Below are 17,211 nucleotides of genomic sequence, written 5' to 3'. Positions count from 1 at the left end.
GGCCCTGTTTGCCTGGGTATCAGCAGCGGAGGCTGCAGAAGATAGAATATTGCTGAACATCGAGTGTTGCTGTCTGATTCTTGCTCTGGAAGCTTCGTGTCAGAGGTGTGCCCAGCTGTGTGAGGTGTGAGGTTCTGCACCTAGTGGGGGATGTCTCCCAGTTAGGCTACTCAGGGGTCAGTGACCCACTTGAGCAGGCAGTCTGTCTCTTCTCAGATCTCAACCTCCGTGCTGGGAGAACCACTGGTCTCTTCAAAGCTGTCCGACCTGTATCTTCTTTTTTTTCTGATCAGTTTGGCTAGAGGTTTATAAATTTTATTGCTCTTATTAATAAGTAATTAGCTTTTGGTTAATTGATTTTTCTCTATTTTTCTATTTTCCTTGGATTTTGCTTGCTTCAGATTTAACTTGCTCTTCTTTTTCTAGTTTCCTAATGTGAGAAGCTACAGTCATTGATTTGAGACCTTTCCTGTTTTCTCATATAGGGGTTTAGTGATATAAATATCCCCTAAGTACTGCTTTAGCTGCATCCCAAAGATTGGGATATGTTATTTTTATTTTCATTCAATTCAAAATACTAATATCCCTTTGATTTATTGAGATGTGCCATTTAATAGCCCATTCATGGACTACTTAGAGGTATGTTATTTAGTTTCTAAATATTTGGGAATTTTCCAGATGTCTTTCTGTTATTGATTTCTATTTCAATTTCAGTATGGTCAGAAAATATGCTTTCTATGACCTGAATCCTACTAAGTTTTAGATACGTTTTTATGGCACAGAATATGGTCTATCTTGGTGAGGTTCTGTGTGTACTTGAAAGTTTCAAGAATGTACATAAGCCTTTCTGTTGTTGGGTCGAATGTTCTGTAAATGTCAATTAGGTGAGGTTGATTGATAGTGTTCAAGTCAAGTCTTTTATATTCTTACTTTTTTTTTTTTTTTTTTTTTTGTCTATTTTATCTGTCAATTATTAAGAGGGATGTTGACATCTCCAACTGTAATTTTGGATACTTGTCTATTTCCTTTATAGTTCTGTAACATTTTACTTTATGTATTTTGAAACTCTTATTAGGTATATAAATGTTTAGGATTGTTACATCCCTTTCATGAATTAATTCCTTTATTATTACTAGGGATAAATAAAATCATTTCATAATTTTCTTTGCTCTGAAATCTATTTTGATTGAAATAGCCATTCCAGCTTTCATTTGATTAGTATTGGCATGGTATATCTTTTTCCGTCCTTGTGCTTTTAATCTATTTGCATCTTTTTACTTTAAAGTGTATTTTTTAATAGACAGCATATAGTTGGGACTTGCTTTTTAACCCACTTTGACAGTCTCTGCCTTTTAATCGGAGTGTTTAGACTGTTTACATCTAATGTGATTATTGATATATCAGGTTAGGTTTAAATCTGGCATCTTGCTATTTGTTTGCTATTTGTCCCATCTCTATCCTTTTTCCCTCTTTTTCTGTACTCTTTTGGATTATTTTCTATGATTTCATTTTATCTTCTTTACTAGGTATAATTCTTTTTTTCTTAGTGGTTGCATTAGAGTTTATACTGTATATCTTTAGCCTATCACAGTCTACTTTCAAGTGATAACAGGCATACCTCAGGATACTGCATGTTTGGTTCTAGACCACTGCAATAAAACAAATACTGCAATAGAATGAATCGCATGAATTTTGTTTCACAGTGCATTAAAAGTTATGTTTACACTGTACTGTAGTCAAGTAAGTGTGCAGTACCATTATGTCTAAAAAAAAAAGTGTACACAATTTTAGAGTACTTTGTTACCCATAAATGTTAACAATTATCTGAGCTTTCAGACAGTCATAATCTTTTTGCTGGCAGTACTTTGCCTTGATATTGATGGCTGCTTGCTGTTCAGGGTGGTGGCTGCAGGTTGGGGTGGCTGTGGCAATTTCTTAAAATAAAACAATGACATTTGCCACATCAGTTAACTCTTCCTTTTGCAAAAGATTTCTCTGTAGCATGTGATGCTGTTTGATAGCACTTTACCCACAGTGGAACTTCATTCAAAATTGGAATCAGGCGAGGTACAGTGGCTCACACCTGTAATCCCAGCACTTTGGGAGAATAAGGCAGGAGGATCACTTGAGCCTGGGCAACATAGCGAGACCCCATCTCTAAAAAAAAAAGTTTTTTAATTAGCTGGGCATGGTGGCACGTGCTTATCATCTCAGCTACTTGGGAAGCTGAGGCAGGAAGATCTCGTAAGCCTAGGAGTTTGAGGCTACTGTGAGCTATGATTGTGCCACTGCACTCTAGGTTGGGTGATAGAGCAAATTCCTGTCTCTAAAAATGAAAAATTAAAAAACTTTTAAAAATTGGAGGCAGTCCTCTCAAACCTTCCTGCTATTTGCCATTATCAACTAAGTGTATGTAATACTCTTTAAATCTTTTGTTGTCATTTCAACAATATTCACAGCATCTTTACTAGGAGTAGATTCCATCTCAAAAAACCACTGTCTTTGCTCATCCATAAGAAGCAACTCTATCTGTTCAAGTTTTGTCATGAAGAATACAGTAATTCAGTCATATCTTCAGGCCCCACTGCTCATTCTAGTTCTCTTGCTATTTTCACCTCATCTGCAGTTACTTCCTTTACTGAAGTCTTGAATCTCAAAGGTGTCCAAGAGGGTTAGAATCAACTTCTTTGAAACTCCTGTTAATGTCGATATGCTGCCTTCCTCCTATAAATCATAAATGTTCTTAATGGTATTTAGAATGGTAAATTGTTTCCAGAGGTTTTCAGTTTATTTGCCCAGATCCATCAGAGGAGTTATTATCTATGGCAGCTATAGCCTTATGAAATGTATTTCTTAAATAATAGACTTGAAAGTCAAAATTCTAGCCAGGTGCAGTGGCTCATGCCTGTAATCCTAGCACTTTGAGAGGCTAAGGTGGGCAGATCACTTGAGGCTGGGAGTTTGAGACCAGTCTGGCCAACATGGTGAAACCCCATCTCTACTAAAAATACAAAAACTAGCCAGGTGTGGTAGTGCACGCCTGCAGTCCCAGCTACTCAGGAGGCTCAGGCACAAGAATCACTTGAAGGAGATTGCAGTGGACTGAGATCAGGCTACTATACTCCAGCCTGGGTGACAGATCCAGACTCTGTCTCAAGAAAAAAAGTCAAAATAACTTCTTAATTTATGGGTTGCAGAATGGATGTTGCGTTAGCGGGCATGAAAACATCATCCTTCTCCTTATACATTTCCAGCAGAGCTCTTGGGCGACTAGGAATACTGTCAATGAGCAGTGATACTTTAAACAATTTTTTTTTTTTTTTTTTTGTGAGCAGTAGTTATGAACAGTGGGCTTAAAATGCCTATTAAACTGTAAACAGGTATGCTGTCATTCAGGCTTTATTGTTCCATTTATAGAACACAGGCAGAGTAGATTTAGCATCATACTTAGGGATCCTAGAATTTTCCAGAATGGTCAGTGAGCATTGGCTTCAATTTAGTCACCAGCTGTGTTAGCCCCAACAAGAGAGTCAGTTTGTTCTTTGAAGCTTTGAAGGTAGGCATTGACTTCTGCTCTCCAGCTCTGAAAGTCCTAGATGGCACCTTCTTAAAATTATCTTATGTACTTATCCAGCATTACCCTACAACAGAAGGCTGTTTTGTGTACATCAAACCTGTTGTTTAGTGCAGCCATGTTCATCAGTGATCTTAGCTAGATCTTTTGGATAAGTTGCTGCAGCTTCTACATCAGCACTTGCTGCTTCACCTTGCATTTTTATGTTGTGGAGACAGCTTCTTTCCTTAAACCTCATGAACCAACCTCTGCTAGCTTCCAACTTTTCTTTTGCAGCTTCCTCACCTCTCTCAGCCTTCATAGAATTGGAGAGAGTAGGGCATTGCTCTGGATTAGGCTTTGGCTTAAGGGAATGTTGTAGCTTGTTTGATCTGCTATCCAGACCATTCAAACTTTCTCATATCAGCAATAGGGCTGTTTTGCTTTCTTTTTGTTGTTGTTTTTTGTTTTTGTTTTGTTTTGTTTTGCTTTCTTATATTCGTATGTTCACTAGAGTAGCACTTTTAATTTCCTTCAAGGACTTTTTGCATTCACAACTTGGCTAACAGCATAAAAGGCTTTTCTCAGCTTTCTACATGCCTTCTTTGCTAAGTTTAATCACTTCTAGCTTTTGATTTAAAGTTAGAGATGTGCAATTCTTCCATTCACTTGAACACACGGAGGCCATTGTAGGGTTATTAACTGGCCTAATTTCAATATTGTTATGTCTCAGGAAATTTTAGTGAGGCCCAAGGAGAGGGCGAGAGACGGGAACAGCCGGTCCATGGAGTGGTCAGAACACATAAATTATTTATCGATTAAGTTCACTGTCTTATGTGGGAATGATCTGTGGTGTCCCAAAACAGTTATAATAGTAGCATCCATCAAAGATCACTGATCACCATAACAGACATAATAATGAAAAACTTCGAAATGTGAGAACAACCAGAATGTGACAGAGACACGAAGTGATTACATGCTGTTGGAAAAGTGGTGCCCAGAGGGGACCACAGGGTTGCCACAGACTGTCAATTTGTAAAAACTGCAGTATCTGCAGAGCACAGTAAAGTGAAGCACAATAAAATGAGGTATGCCTGTACTTCTCTCCCTCCAATGTTTATACGATCATTGTGAAATACTTGACTTCTGCATGTTACAAACCTCACACTACATTTGTTAGTACTTTTCTTCAGTTATCTCTTAAAGAGATTTAAATAATAAGAAAAATAATCTTATGTACTTATCTAGCATTACCATTTCTGTTGTTCTTCATTTCTTTGTTTAGATCCGTATTTCTGGCTGGGCACGGTGGCTCATGCCTGTAATTGCAGCACTTTGGAAGGCCAAGATGGGCAGATCACTTGAGGTCAGGAGTTCAAGACCAGCCTGACACGGTCAGGTTGTTTCACCCAACATGGTGAAACCCCATCTCTACTAAAAATACAAAAAAAAAAAAAATTAGCCAAGCGTGGTGGTGCGTGTCCATAATCCCAGTTACTTGGGAGGCTGAGGCGGGAGAATCACTTAAATGCAAGAGGTGGAGGTTACAGTGAGCCGAGATCACACCACTGTACTCCAGCCTGAGCGACTCCGTCTCAAAAAAATACAAAAACATATTTCCATCTCATGTCATTCTCCCTTCTGCCAGAAGGACTTCTTTTAACATTGCTTCTAGTGGGAGTCTGCTAGTGATAAATTCTTTCAGGTTCCGTATACCTGGAAATTCTTTTACAGTAATATGCTGAGATGTTTGTAGGGCTTACTAAATTTATTCCTGTTTCTTTTTTTTTTTTTTTTTTTTTTTTTTTTTGAGACAAGAGTGTTGCTTTGTCGCCCATGCTAAAGTGCAGTGGCATGATCTTGGCTCTCTACCTCCCAGGTTCAAGTGATTCTTCTGCCTCAGCCTCCTGAGTAGCTGGGATTACAGGTGTACGCCACCACGCCTAGCTAAATTTTTTGTATTTTTGGTAGAGATAGGGTTTCACCATGTTGGCCAGGCTGGTCTTGAACTCCTGACCTCAAGTGATCTGCCTATCTCAGCCTCCCAAAGTGCTGGGCTTACAGGCATGAGCCACCGTGCCTGGCCAGTTTATTCCTGTTTTTTTAGGGGTCGTCCTTTATTGTCTGATGTTCACACAATGTTTTGAAAACCATTGTTTCATACATTTTGTCTTTTTTGTTGTTTCAGGCAGGAGGGTAAATATGGCCTGTGGCCCTCGTTGTCTCATCTTGGAAGTGGAGCACTAGCCAAGAATTAGAGAAAGGAAGTAAAGTGGTTGGGGCAAAACTTTCAGAATTGGCAAGTAAAGGGCATGTGTCAAGGCAGAAAAGGGAGAGGAGTATATTTTTATCCAGAAGCCGGGATTTCTTAGATAACACAAAAGTACCTCTGTACAAAGCCGTCTATATAAGCAGTTAATTAGCAAGTTAATGCCTTTTGAAGCTTCTGGGTGGGACATATTAAATCTGAAATGGGCCGAGCATGTTGTCTTATGCCTGTAATCCTAGCAATTTGGGAGGCTGAGATCTCTTGAGCTCAGGAGTTCAAGACTAGCCTGGGCAACATAGTGAGACCTTGTCTCTATTAAAAATAAAAATAAAAAATTAGCCAGGCCTGGTGACTCATGCCTATAGTCCCAGCTACTCTGGAGGCTGAGGCAGGAGGATCGCTTGAGCCTGGGAGGTCAAGGCTGTGGTGAGCTATGGTTGTACCACTGCACTCCAGCCCGGGCAACAGAGCAAAACTCTGTCTCAAAAAAAAAAAGAAAAAAAAAATGTGAAGCAGTGTTGACAGTCTCTGGGGACTTTCCTTTAAATCTCAGTGCAGTCTTCATTGTTCAGTGGTTTTGAGTCTGCTAGCCTGGCCTTGAATGGTGTGGCAAAAACAATGGCTTATTGGAGTTGAGGAACAAGAACAGATAAGAAATGGCTTCTAGAAAGAATAGCCAGAGGGAGGCCCTGGTTGGAGTTGAAGAAAAAGGTTTTGGAAAAGCTGCAGAGCCCCTTCCCCTGAAGTCTCTCAGTTGGGATGCTCTTTAATTCTCATATTGAAAAGGCTGTCCTATTCACGTAACAGTTCAGTAATGGGAGAGAATTTTATTCCACAAATGAGGTCACCCGGTTGAGGATATGGTGATCCAGAAACTGTTTTTATACCGTATAAAAACTCAAACAGTTTTCATCTGGCAGCTTTGTTGCAGACAACATCCCATGTCTCTTTGCGTGCACAAGGTGTGAGTGAGTAAAGAAAGTGGGGGTAGGGTCTTCTTTGGCTGTCATAGTAGCAAAATACCATAAACTTAGGGTCTCAAGCAACAGAAGTTTATTTTCTCACAGTGGAGACTGGAAAGCCCCAGATCAAGGTTCCAGCAAGGTGTGGCTTCTGGTGAGAAGTCTCTTCTTGGCTTGCAGGTGGCCACCTTCTCAGTGTGTTCCCACATGTCCTGTCCTTGGTGCACGCAGTCGCGGGAGAGAGATTGATCTCTCTCTCTTTTCTTATCAGGCCACCAGTTCTATCTGATTAGGACCTCAACTCACCATTATGACCTCATTTCATATTAATTACCTTCCAAAAGCCCTATCTCCAAATAAGCCACATGGGGGTTTGGGCTTCACCATCTAAATTTGGGGAGGTGACACAAACATGCAGTCCTCAGCAGAGGGAATGAGATGCAGCAGCTGCATAGGTGCCTGATGGCTGTGACACAGTTCTTTTGTCAGCCTCTCAGTTCTGGGTACATTATGGTCATACCCTCCAGAGGCCTTAGCCCTGGTGACATGCCTTCTGCTGCACACCTCCAAACCAACAGCTTTCAAAATTAGATTTGGATTCCAATATTTTGTTGAAATGATTAGAATCAGCCTGAATGTACTGTCCTGGGGTACTGTTGAGGTTCTGTGGGGCAAGGAACGGGGCTCCTGATGGACTTCGTGTTGCTTGTCTCCAGGTTCTTCTTTGCGGTCCAGTTGGTCCAAAGCTACATGAGCTTCTTGATGACAATGTCTTTGTTCCACCAGAGTCATTGCAGGAAGTGGATGAGTTCCACCTCATTTTAGAGTATCAAGCAGGTAAGGAAATGAGTAAGTAATGGTGGCAAGACCAGTCAGGGGACTGTGTATTGTCAGATTGGGGTGCGACTGTGCCAGAAATTTATCTTGGTAAATCAGCAGGATCCTGTTTTTGCCATACTGAACGTTTCCTGACCTATTGGTTCTACTGAGCTGATACTGGCCATTGTCTCAAGGGAGACTGATAGAGTATTACAACATGGAAGAAAATTTCCAGGTCTACAACCAGAATTGCTCTGAAGCCAAGATAAATCAGACTGTAGGAAAGCAGGCATCTCAAATAAAAATGAAAATGTGTTAAACACACATATATAAAGTTTTCCTTTATGACTAAGAGAAGAGAAAGGCAGGTAGCATCCATTCAGCTCTGTGCTGGATTCTGCCCTAGGCCTTTCTGACTGACTCTTCCTAGCTGCTTGGGGTTGATTCCAAGCTACTGGCAAGTTTCTCTGGAGCATTTTATTTTTCCTTGGGTGTGTGAGTGGAAGTGTTTTGTATTTAACATCACTATATTGTTTCCCATCAGATGTTCTAATGTTAATAAATCCACACCCACTGCATCCCATCCCCTCTTCCCTGCAGATTTTATGTGTTACATAGATTAGGCATCTGGTTTCTGAGAAAATCTTAAATACTTGGACATACTTTGATCCTGTGTATTTCCTGCTGTATTTTTCCCTCTGCTCAGAACTCAGACTCTTGAGTTTCTCATTCAACACATTGTTAATTCATATTTAAGACTCAAGCATCTAAACAGACTAATTGGTACCTTGAAGCAGCACTTAATACTCTTTAGTGAACTACTTCCAAGTCAATTAAGAGAATCTTCTCTACTAGAGTAATTAACTTTAACACAAGATATGAACTATGTTGTTTCTTGAAATTTATGCCTTTCTCCAGGTAGAAAAAGAGTTGTAACATGTTCTGGTTCTCTTTTGGGTCTTTACTAGAATCAGCTGGGAAGTAAGGAAGGATAGGGTCTGAAAATTAGGGAAACACTGTTGACTTAGGCAGTTCATACTTAATGCTACACGAGTTTTTGAGTTTCTCAGCTTTAGTTTTCCCAGGTGGGAAGTAAGAGTGATAGTTTTTGCTGCCTGATCATTGTGGTAAGGATTAAGAGATTGGTTGGTGTGTGGAAACACTGTGAGCAGCCTGGATGAAAAGATGACCTGGCTGCGCACTGTGGCTCACACCTGTAATGCCAGCACTTTGTGAGGCTGCAGCAGGTAGATCACGAGGTCAGGAGTTCAAGATCAGCTTGGCCAAGATGGTGAAACCCCTTCTCTACTAAAAATACAAAAATTAGCCAGGTGTGGTAGCGGGCATCTGTAATCCCAGCTACTCGGTAGGCTGAGGCAGAGAATTGCTTGAGCCTGGGAGGTGGAGGTTGCAGTGAACCGAGATTGCACCACTGCACTCCAGCCTGGGCGACAGAACGAGACTCCATCTCAAAAAAAATAAAAATAAAATAAAAGAATGCCCTGACTGTGGACTGGAAGGGTCTGGAATTGCTAAAGATGAGCCTCTGAGGTATTGCTGCCATGAGTTCCAGATTCATGTCACTTTTTTTTTGGCACCCACAGCATGAACTGGGGAGCTTTGTGATTCCTGGTTTGTCATTTTCCCTGGTGACTACAGAGTGGAGAGTCTTATGTCTTCAGCAAGACTTTCATGATGTATTGGACAGCTGTGCCTTGTATGTAGTTAAGGAGACAGCACAGCTCACCTCACAAAGAGTGTCTCCATCCTTGGGTTTATAAGCGTCACACTTCAGTTTTTCTTTCCTATGCCTTTTCTGCGTACAAAGCAGTGGACTTCCATTAAACTTTGTGAGGTGACATTTTCCTAGGTCCAAGGAGGGAGCCTAGACTGGTGGCAGCAGTCCTGGGCTCAGCTCTCTCAACAGAAATCCATCCCCAGTTTCTCTCTGACATCAATAGGGACATTCCAAGGGATGTGTCCACTTTTTTTTCACATTCTTTCTTACCAAACCTCCCCAGAGAAGCCCATCGTCAGGCTTGGGCTGGGAATCCAGTGAGTCACTATGTAGAGGTTTTGCTGACTTACCAGCTGAGGGCAGGATGATACATTGAGAAGAGATTGCTTGCAGAAATGAATACAACACTTTGTGAGGAAAGAGGGGCGCTAACTACCATTACAGGCAGAATTCGATCCATTTGCTTCTCGGGCCACCCCTCTGCCCTGTGTCCTGTGGAAACAGCAAGCAGCTCTGCATGGTTCTTCTCGTCCTTGCCTTGCAGAAGCCTGTTTGTTTTTGCCTCTGTCACTTCCTGAAGCAGTGTATTTTGAATACGGTGTGGCTCCTTTTTCCTAGATTCAATCAGGTCGTATTTCCTGGCAGTGTCACTATTCAAGGGTTGAGTTCATGTCTTGCTCTCTGGAGAATATCAATGTAATGTATTTTTCTCATTGTACAGAGTCTTTGTTGATTTGCAGAATGTTGGATTTGGAGTTCATAACCATATTTTTTGTTGTCATGGGCATTTAGGTCATCAATCTGTTCTCTTATTTGCTTGTTCTTTTAATTCTTTCCCATGGCTATATGCCAGACGCAGCGTGACGCAGAAGGAATATGATAGAGGATGACACAGGCCCTGCCCTCAGCTCACAGTTTACTGCCAGAGATAGACACTTGGAAAAAGTAATTACAGGCTGGGCGTGGTGGCTCAGACGCCTGTAATCCCAGCACTTTGGAAGGCCGAGGCTGGCAGATCACCTGAGGTCAGGAGTTTTAAGACCAGTCTGGCCAACATGGTGAAATTCCATCTCTACTAAAAATACAAAAATTAGCCGGGTGTGGTGGTGGGTATCTGTAATCCCAGCTACTTGGGAGGCTGAGGCAGGAGAATCACTTGAACCTGGGAGGCAGTGGTTGCAGTGAGCCGAGATCGCACCATTGCGCTTCAACCTCGGCAACAGAGCAAAACTCCATCTCAAAAAAAAAAGAAAGAAAAAAAGAAAGAGTAATTGCAAAATCATGTGCCTCAGTCCTGTATTAGGGTACAGTGGTGGCTCTGGAATGGAGGTAATCAAGTCTGCTTAGGGGTGGTAGAGTTAGGAAAGGCTTCATATTAAGGGAGGAACTAGCACTTAAACTTTGTCTTAAACAGTCATTCCTCCAAAGCAACTCACATAGAAGCAACTGGAGCAGCCAGATAGTCTGACCCTTTGGATCAGGTGCCCAGAAACCACTGATGGGCAGCAGGGAAGAGGAGATGCAGTGAGCTTGGCTGTTGGGAAGGAATTCAGCCTGCTTAAGTTCCAACTGAATGAAAGATGCTCAGGGCAATGCTGTGAGGAAGAATGTGCTTTAAACAATGACAGCCGGTACTGTCTGCAGGGCGTGCGTTCTGCGCACTGTATGCTGGTATTTGGAAGTCATGCTGCTGTTCTGTACTGTCTCTACTGTGTTTGAGAGCTCAGTGGACGGTAGGGCTCTCCTGGGACTCGGGGAGCTAATTACCCTGAAAAAGGCATATAGCACCCATACTATGTTTCTGTTTCTTGGTTGGGTTTGGGTTTAGGTTTTTGGTTTGTTTCTTGCAGTGCCATGCTGACCTTAGACCGTTGTTGCCAGGGTCTCCTCAGCCAGAAACCAGCCTGCTTGGAGCCAAGGCTCCAAGCCTGTGAGGTGGCTGAAAGTGCCCCCACAGCTAGGAGACCTAAAGCCTCTTCCTTTTCTTCCCATTGTGTTGACTGGGTTTTTCCAGGGGAGGAGTGGGGCCAGTTAAAAGCTCCCCATGCCAACCGATTCATCTTCTCTCACGACCTCTCCAACGGGGCCATGAATATGCTGGAGGTGTTTGTGTCTAGCCTGGAGGAGTTTCAGCCAGACCTGGTGGTCCTCTCTGGATTGCACATGATGGAGGGACAAAGCAAGGAGCTCCAGAGGAAGAGACTCTTGGAGGTAATGGCACTGTTACAGAATTTCACAGATCTCAGCTGGTGGTTTTCTTCAGGTTCCAGCCTCTCTTGGCATCTGCTGCCTTGTCTTAGGTCCTGGCCTCGCAGGGACATAATCTTGGCAGCTGGCTGTGGAGCTTGCCTCCTGCTGCAGTGAGGCACCTCACTGTATCCCTACAGATGTGGGCAGCAGCTTGAGTAGGACAGGTCAGAACATCTTCTTGCCTGAGCCTCTGCATCCTGTGCTAAACTGACCGTGGTTGCAAGCTGCAGGGTTTGTAGTTTGTGTCCTTTGTGTTATTTGTATCATCTCACTTCACATCAGCTATGCTGCAACTCCTACAGATTCGTACAGCAGTCTAAGTGAACTGCTCCATTTAGGTCCCAGGAATAGGCTGGCCACATGAATATACAGGGACACTTCTTTGTCATCTCTGATTCTGTATCCCTGATGGCTCTGCACAGCCTAGTCTTCCCTGGTGGGAAAAGTGTCCCTTGTCCACAGAGGCGGTGGGGGACCCACATTGGTTGTAGCTCTCGTGAGCATGCAAAGAAGGCCATTACCAGGAGGAACCGCCTCTCAGGATCTGATCTATTTTCCCCCTTTCTTTACTTCCTTCTATTTCTAATGGCAGTGCTTATCTTCTTCTCTTTGCAGGTTGTAACCTCCATTTCTGACATCCCCACTGGTATTCCAGTTCACCTAGAGCTGGCCAGTATGACCAACAGGGAGCTCATGAGCAGCATTGTGCATCAGGTAACCACATGGGACCATTGTTTGGCCCTGATCCTCATAGAGCCTTGCAGAGAAGCTTTTTTGTGCAGTGGGACCATCTGTTTGGGCTCAGGGACTGGCTCACTGACATGTAGGTTTGTGTCACTCAGAATCAAGTCCATGGAGATCCAAATAAGGATCCAGGACTGTTCTGAAACAGTAGTGTCTCCTACTAGGTTAAAGTTACGTAACTGACAGATTTGTCGATATTTCTCCTCTGGAATGGGAAAGTAGAAAGTGAGTGGAGAAAACTGAAAGCCCAGCTCAGCTGTTTTCAGTTGAATTTCAAGAAGCTCAAAGCAAAGAAACTTTGGGGGAACCTCCCTCCTTCCTCAGGCATCTGGGTGTTCGGCGCCTGCCTCTGGGCAGCAGCAGTGATTAGTATAAATCCGAGCAGGTGAGGCTTCAGAACACAAGCTTTGGAGACCTGGGTTAGCATGCCAGCGTTGCACTCCCCAGCTTCATGAACTCAGGCAAGTATCTCACCTGGTAATCTCTTGTTACCTAATCTTCTTAATTGGTTATATATTCATTTGGTTAAAAATACTCCAAAACTATGAAAAGATATGCAATGAAGTCTCCCTCCTACTTCCTCCCCTTCCCTACTTGTAACCTTCATCAGTTTATTTCCAGAGTTCTTTTGTACAAGTATAAGAAAATACGGAAATATATCCTGATTTTCCTTTTCCATCGGCTTTTCCCCAAAAAGATAGCATAGCCTACTGAATACACTGTTCTTCACTTTGCTCTTTTTTTCACTAAATATATCTTGGAGATCTTCCTGCATCACTAACATGGAGAGTATCCTCTGTCTTTTCACAGCCACATGGTTAAAATGAATGTGTAGATGTACCTCTGTTTACTTAACCTGAACCTTCTTGATGGACATATTGGTTATTTACTGCCCTTTGCTGTTACACACAGTGCTGCAGTGAACGACTTGATACATGATTTTATTTTGCGTGTGAGCAAGTCCATATGTATGAGAAATTTTCAGAAGAAGAACAGCTGGATTGGAGCATAAGAAAGCATTTGTAATTTTGAGATTGCCAGCTTGCCCTCCATGAGAATTATACCAGTTTACTTCCCACTGGCATTCTTTACAAATGCTTGTTCCCTCATATCCTTGCTACCAGAATGTTAAAATTTGCATTTATATCAGTCTGACAGATGAAAAAATGGTATTTCAGTATACAGTCATCCCTCGTCATCAGCAGTGTGTGGGCCAGGGGGTGGGGAGTGTATTCCAGAACCCTTCCCAGATACCAGAATCTGCAGATGTTTACATCCTGCAGGTGGCCCCATGGAATCTGTGGATTAGACAAGTTGGCCCTCCCTATCTGCAGGTTCCACATCCTCGAATACTCTGTTTTCCATTTGAGGTTGGTTGAACCCACGGATATGGAGGGCTGACTGTTGTTCTTTTTTTTTTTTTTTTTTTTTTAGTAGACTTCATTTTTTTTTTACGGTAATAATTAGGTGCGCAGCAAAATACAGCAGAATCCAAGAGAGTTCCCATATATTCCCAGTCCCCTCACACACACAGCCTCCCCCACTGCCAGCAGCCTGCACCAGAGTGGCACATTTATTATAACTAGTGAGCCTACACAGGCACATCATCAGCACCCAAAGTCCATAGTTTACAGTTGGGCTCACTCTTGGTGTTTCTCAGTATAGCTTTTGTTTGGGTTTTTCTTCTCACCTTTAAAAACAAATGAGCCATTTCTATTTCATTTTCATTTAGTAACTGGCTATGTCATGGGACATTCTTAGGAGCCAGGTTATCTCCATCAGAGAGAGACCTGTCATTGTTTTTGTTAGCAGGTCTTTCCTGTGGTGACTTCTCTTGGGCTGAATGAACAGGAGCTGTTATTTCTCACCCAGTCGGCATCTGGACCTCACTCTTCTCTCTCTTCGTGGAACGGGGTTCCTGATGTGGGCATGGTCAGTGACATCCTCTTCTGGATCTTGAAAGAACACGGGAGGAGTAAAAGCAGAGCCTCGGATCTCACCAGGATCCATTTCCACACACTGGTCTACCACATCCTGGCAACTGTGGATGGACACTGGGCCAACCAGCTGGCAGCCGTGGCTGCAGGAGCTCGTGTGGCTGGGACACAGGCCTGCGCCACAGAAACCATAGACACTAGCCGAGTGTCTCTGAGGGCACCCCAAGAGTTCATGACTTCCCATTCGGAGGCAGGCTCCAGGATTGTATTAAACCCAAACAAGCCAGTAGTAGAATGGCACAGAGAGGGAATATCCTTCCACTTCACACCAGTGTTGGTGTGTAAAGACCCCATTCGAACTGTAGGCCTTGGAGATGCCATTTCAGCCGAAGGACTCTTCTATTCAGAAGTACACCCTCACTATTAGGAAGATTGTTAGGGGTAATTTTTCTGAGGAAGGAGAACTAGCCAACTTAAGAATTACAGGAAGAAAGTGGTTTGGAAAATAGGATTGAGAGGGTCAGAACTGTTCGTAAATCTAGTTGGAAGACAGCCAAAGAAATAAAAGCAGATTAAACTGTATCAGATACATTCCAGCCTGTTGGCAACGCCATAAAAACATTTCAGGTTTTAATCAGAATTTAACTAATGAGACTGGATTTTTGTTTTTTATGTTGTGTGTCACAGAGCTAAAAACTCAGTTCCTAAATCCCTAGTTTATGCGGCGCCATCTAGTATTTTAAGCCAAACTTCTTCACCCCTGAGAGCATGTCAGCTGGAGAAAAGCACTCCTTCCTTGCCCACTTGAGAAGTGCACGCCCACTCACCCAACATCCTGGTCTCTAGGAAAGCCTCATGTGAGGTTCCTCTCTCTCTCAGCTCAGTGTCCATGGGCAAGGATCATCATTTCCATTCAGTGTTACAATGACAATATTTAATGAGTATAACCTTCTCAGTCTCCTGCTCTCAAATTTAGGACAGAGCCGCTAAGGACAAAACAATCCCTCCTGTGCTTTATGATGGCAGCAGGGGCTGGGGAGCCTCTGAGGGACTCGTTCATTCTGCAGTTGTCTAGAAGCCTGGTGGCGTCGTGAGCTGAAGGATCGTGCTTTCCTGTCCTGGCTCCATAGGTTATAGGCTGGCTGGTGAAAGGTTCACGTGGCCCGAGCTGAACTTCATTGCCTAGCTTTGGATGTGCTTTCTGCCATGAAGACTGATTTTTGTTCGTTCTGAGCCTTCAAGGAATTTGCTTTTTACAACTGGAATATGCTCCTGTGTGTATAACAGATCATGTATGTTTTATGTTTTCATTGATCATTAAAGAGTTTGACCTCAGAGCTCCAGGATCATCAATAAATTTGTCATGTTATATATTTATTTTTTTATAAATCAAGACTTCTGTGTGCTCTTAAATATATTAAAAACAATTTACATTTCAGGATTTCTGTCTGTAATTGATTTTTGTTTCCATCACCACTCTGAAACCAGATAAGATAAAAATCATTCTGGTGTTCATTTATGATGTACATGTTACTTTGCTCTTGAGGTACTTGCAGTCCCTCATGCTGAGCCTGGGCTATAGGCCTGTCCTGTGGGGTTGAAACTGACACAAAGTACTAGTATGAAGTAGCCCAGTTAAAGCTGAATTAGAGCATAGCAGTTTGAGAGCATGGTGAACCTTTTCAGCTTGTTCGGAGGGCAGTATGAACATGGCAGTTGGTGGTGGGCCTGCCTAGTTCATCGGGTTTTCATTTCTCCCGGGCCCACAACAGCTTCTAGAATCTCAAAGCTACCTCAAGCTCTTCGTTTGTGACCTCCCTTTCCCTGCTTTGGGTAAGAAAGCTTGATTACTCCTTCAAAGAAAATTTAAGCCTAGAATGCAGCTTGTAACTCAAAGCTGCATAGGCTTAAATTAAGGAAATATCTGGCTGCTGTCTCATCCTCTGTTTCCCAGATAAGTTAAAAATAACCACCAACCTTCTAGCCTATTTTTATTAGAAAGGCTTACATGAGATTTTTATTTTCTCAAGAATTGAAATATTTATATTCTAAGCCTAAGAAGACTTTATTAGGAGTTGTGAAGTGTTCTCCACATGATCTTTTCTAAGTTGACTGAGCCCCCGGTCCTGAGTGTATATTCTTAACAGGTTCTCCATTTTTTGATTGGTGCTGCCAGTAAAGACTAGTTCAGGGAGTATAGACCGCACGTACCCTATAGCAGTGTTTTTCAAATAATGGATCTTGAACTAATAGCCACTAAATCCATTTGGTTATCACAAAAAGTATAAAAACACATCATACATTATAAGGGTAAGTATAAGTAAGCATTGTTTTGTAAAGTGTCAGTGACTGTCTGAGTGTATATAGATTTGAACATAATCCTCCTGCAGAATGTCCCATCTTTTTTGTGAAGTAGCTAAGCAATAGAAGTGATGGGTATTTATCACACAGGACAGATTATGCAGAGGTGAGCTGGAAGGGTAGGATAAGCTGAATAGGTAGGGGCTTCAAGTTTCTCAACCCTTTGCTTTGGTGTTTTACAAAGGTATTTTACATATGATTTTATATGAAGAAATGTTTGAAAATCCATTGGCCTAAAAAGGATGCCCAATGAAGAGTGAGTCTTCCTGAAAACTGTTGGTACACTCTGGCTTTCATTTGAAACTGATTTAAAATGCAGGGAAAAGAAAAGCTGCAGCATACAAAGCACTACCAAGAAGTAAGAGTACAGCCAAGAATCTGTCATCCTTATCATGCAGGTACAGTTTGCATTGTATTGTCTCCTAACAAGTTTGAGAAGAAATCCAAATTCTACACAAGGTTTTGAGATGGTGAGTACTGAATGATGTTGGACAAGTTACCCTTACTGAGCCTTACTTTGCTCATCTGTAAAATGGGGTTAATGATGGTACCTACCTTCATAGGGCTGTTGATTAAAG

General features: G+C 42.4%; 1 protein-coding gene across 3 annotated transcripts in view; it reads left to right on the top strand.

Moving 5' to 3' along the window:
- The window catches only part of ADPGK (ADP-dependent glucokinase), a 34,903-nt gene extending 20,122 nt beyond the window's left edge, over nucleotides 1-14,781 (top strand). The window contains exons 4-7 of one of the 3 annotated variants that reach the window (XM_011976912.1): nucleotides 7,501-7,621; nucleotides 11,356-11,552; nucleotides 12,207-12,305; nucleotides 14,145-14,781. In XM_011976912.1, coding sequence (XP_011832302.1) covers nucleotides 7,501-7,621; nucleotides 11,356-11,552; nucleotides 12,207-12,305; nucleotides 14,145-14,699 — 972 coding nt within the window. In that variant the 3' untranslated portion in view covers nucleotides 14,700-14,781. The remainder of the gene's footprint in view (nucleotides 1-7,500; nucleotides 7,622-11,355; nucleotides 11,553-12,206; nucleotides 12,306-14,144) is intronic. The other 2 variants (XM_011976913.1, XM_011976915.1) reach the window with 2 other exon arrangements.
- The last annotated feature ends 2,430 nt before the right edge of the window (nucleotides 14,782-17,211 follow it).

This window comes from Mandrillus leucophaeus, unplaced genomic scaffold (genome assembly GCF_000951045.1).
Source record: "Mandrillus leucophaeus isolate KB7577 unplaced genomic scaffold, Mleu.le_1.0 Scaffold1708, whole genome shotgun sequence".
NCBI lineage: Eukaryota > Metazoa > Chordata > Mammalia > Primates > Cercopithecidae > Mandrillus > Mandrillus leucophaeus.
The sequence above is the reverse complement of the archived record's forward strand: the minus strand, read 5'-3'. Positions and strand labels throughout refer to the sequence as shown.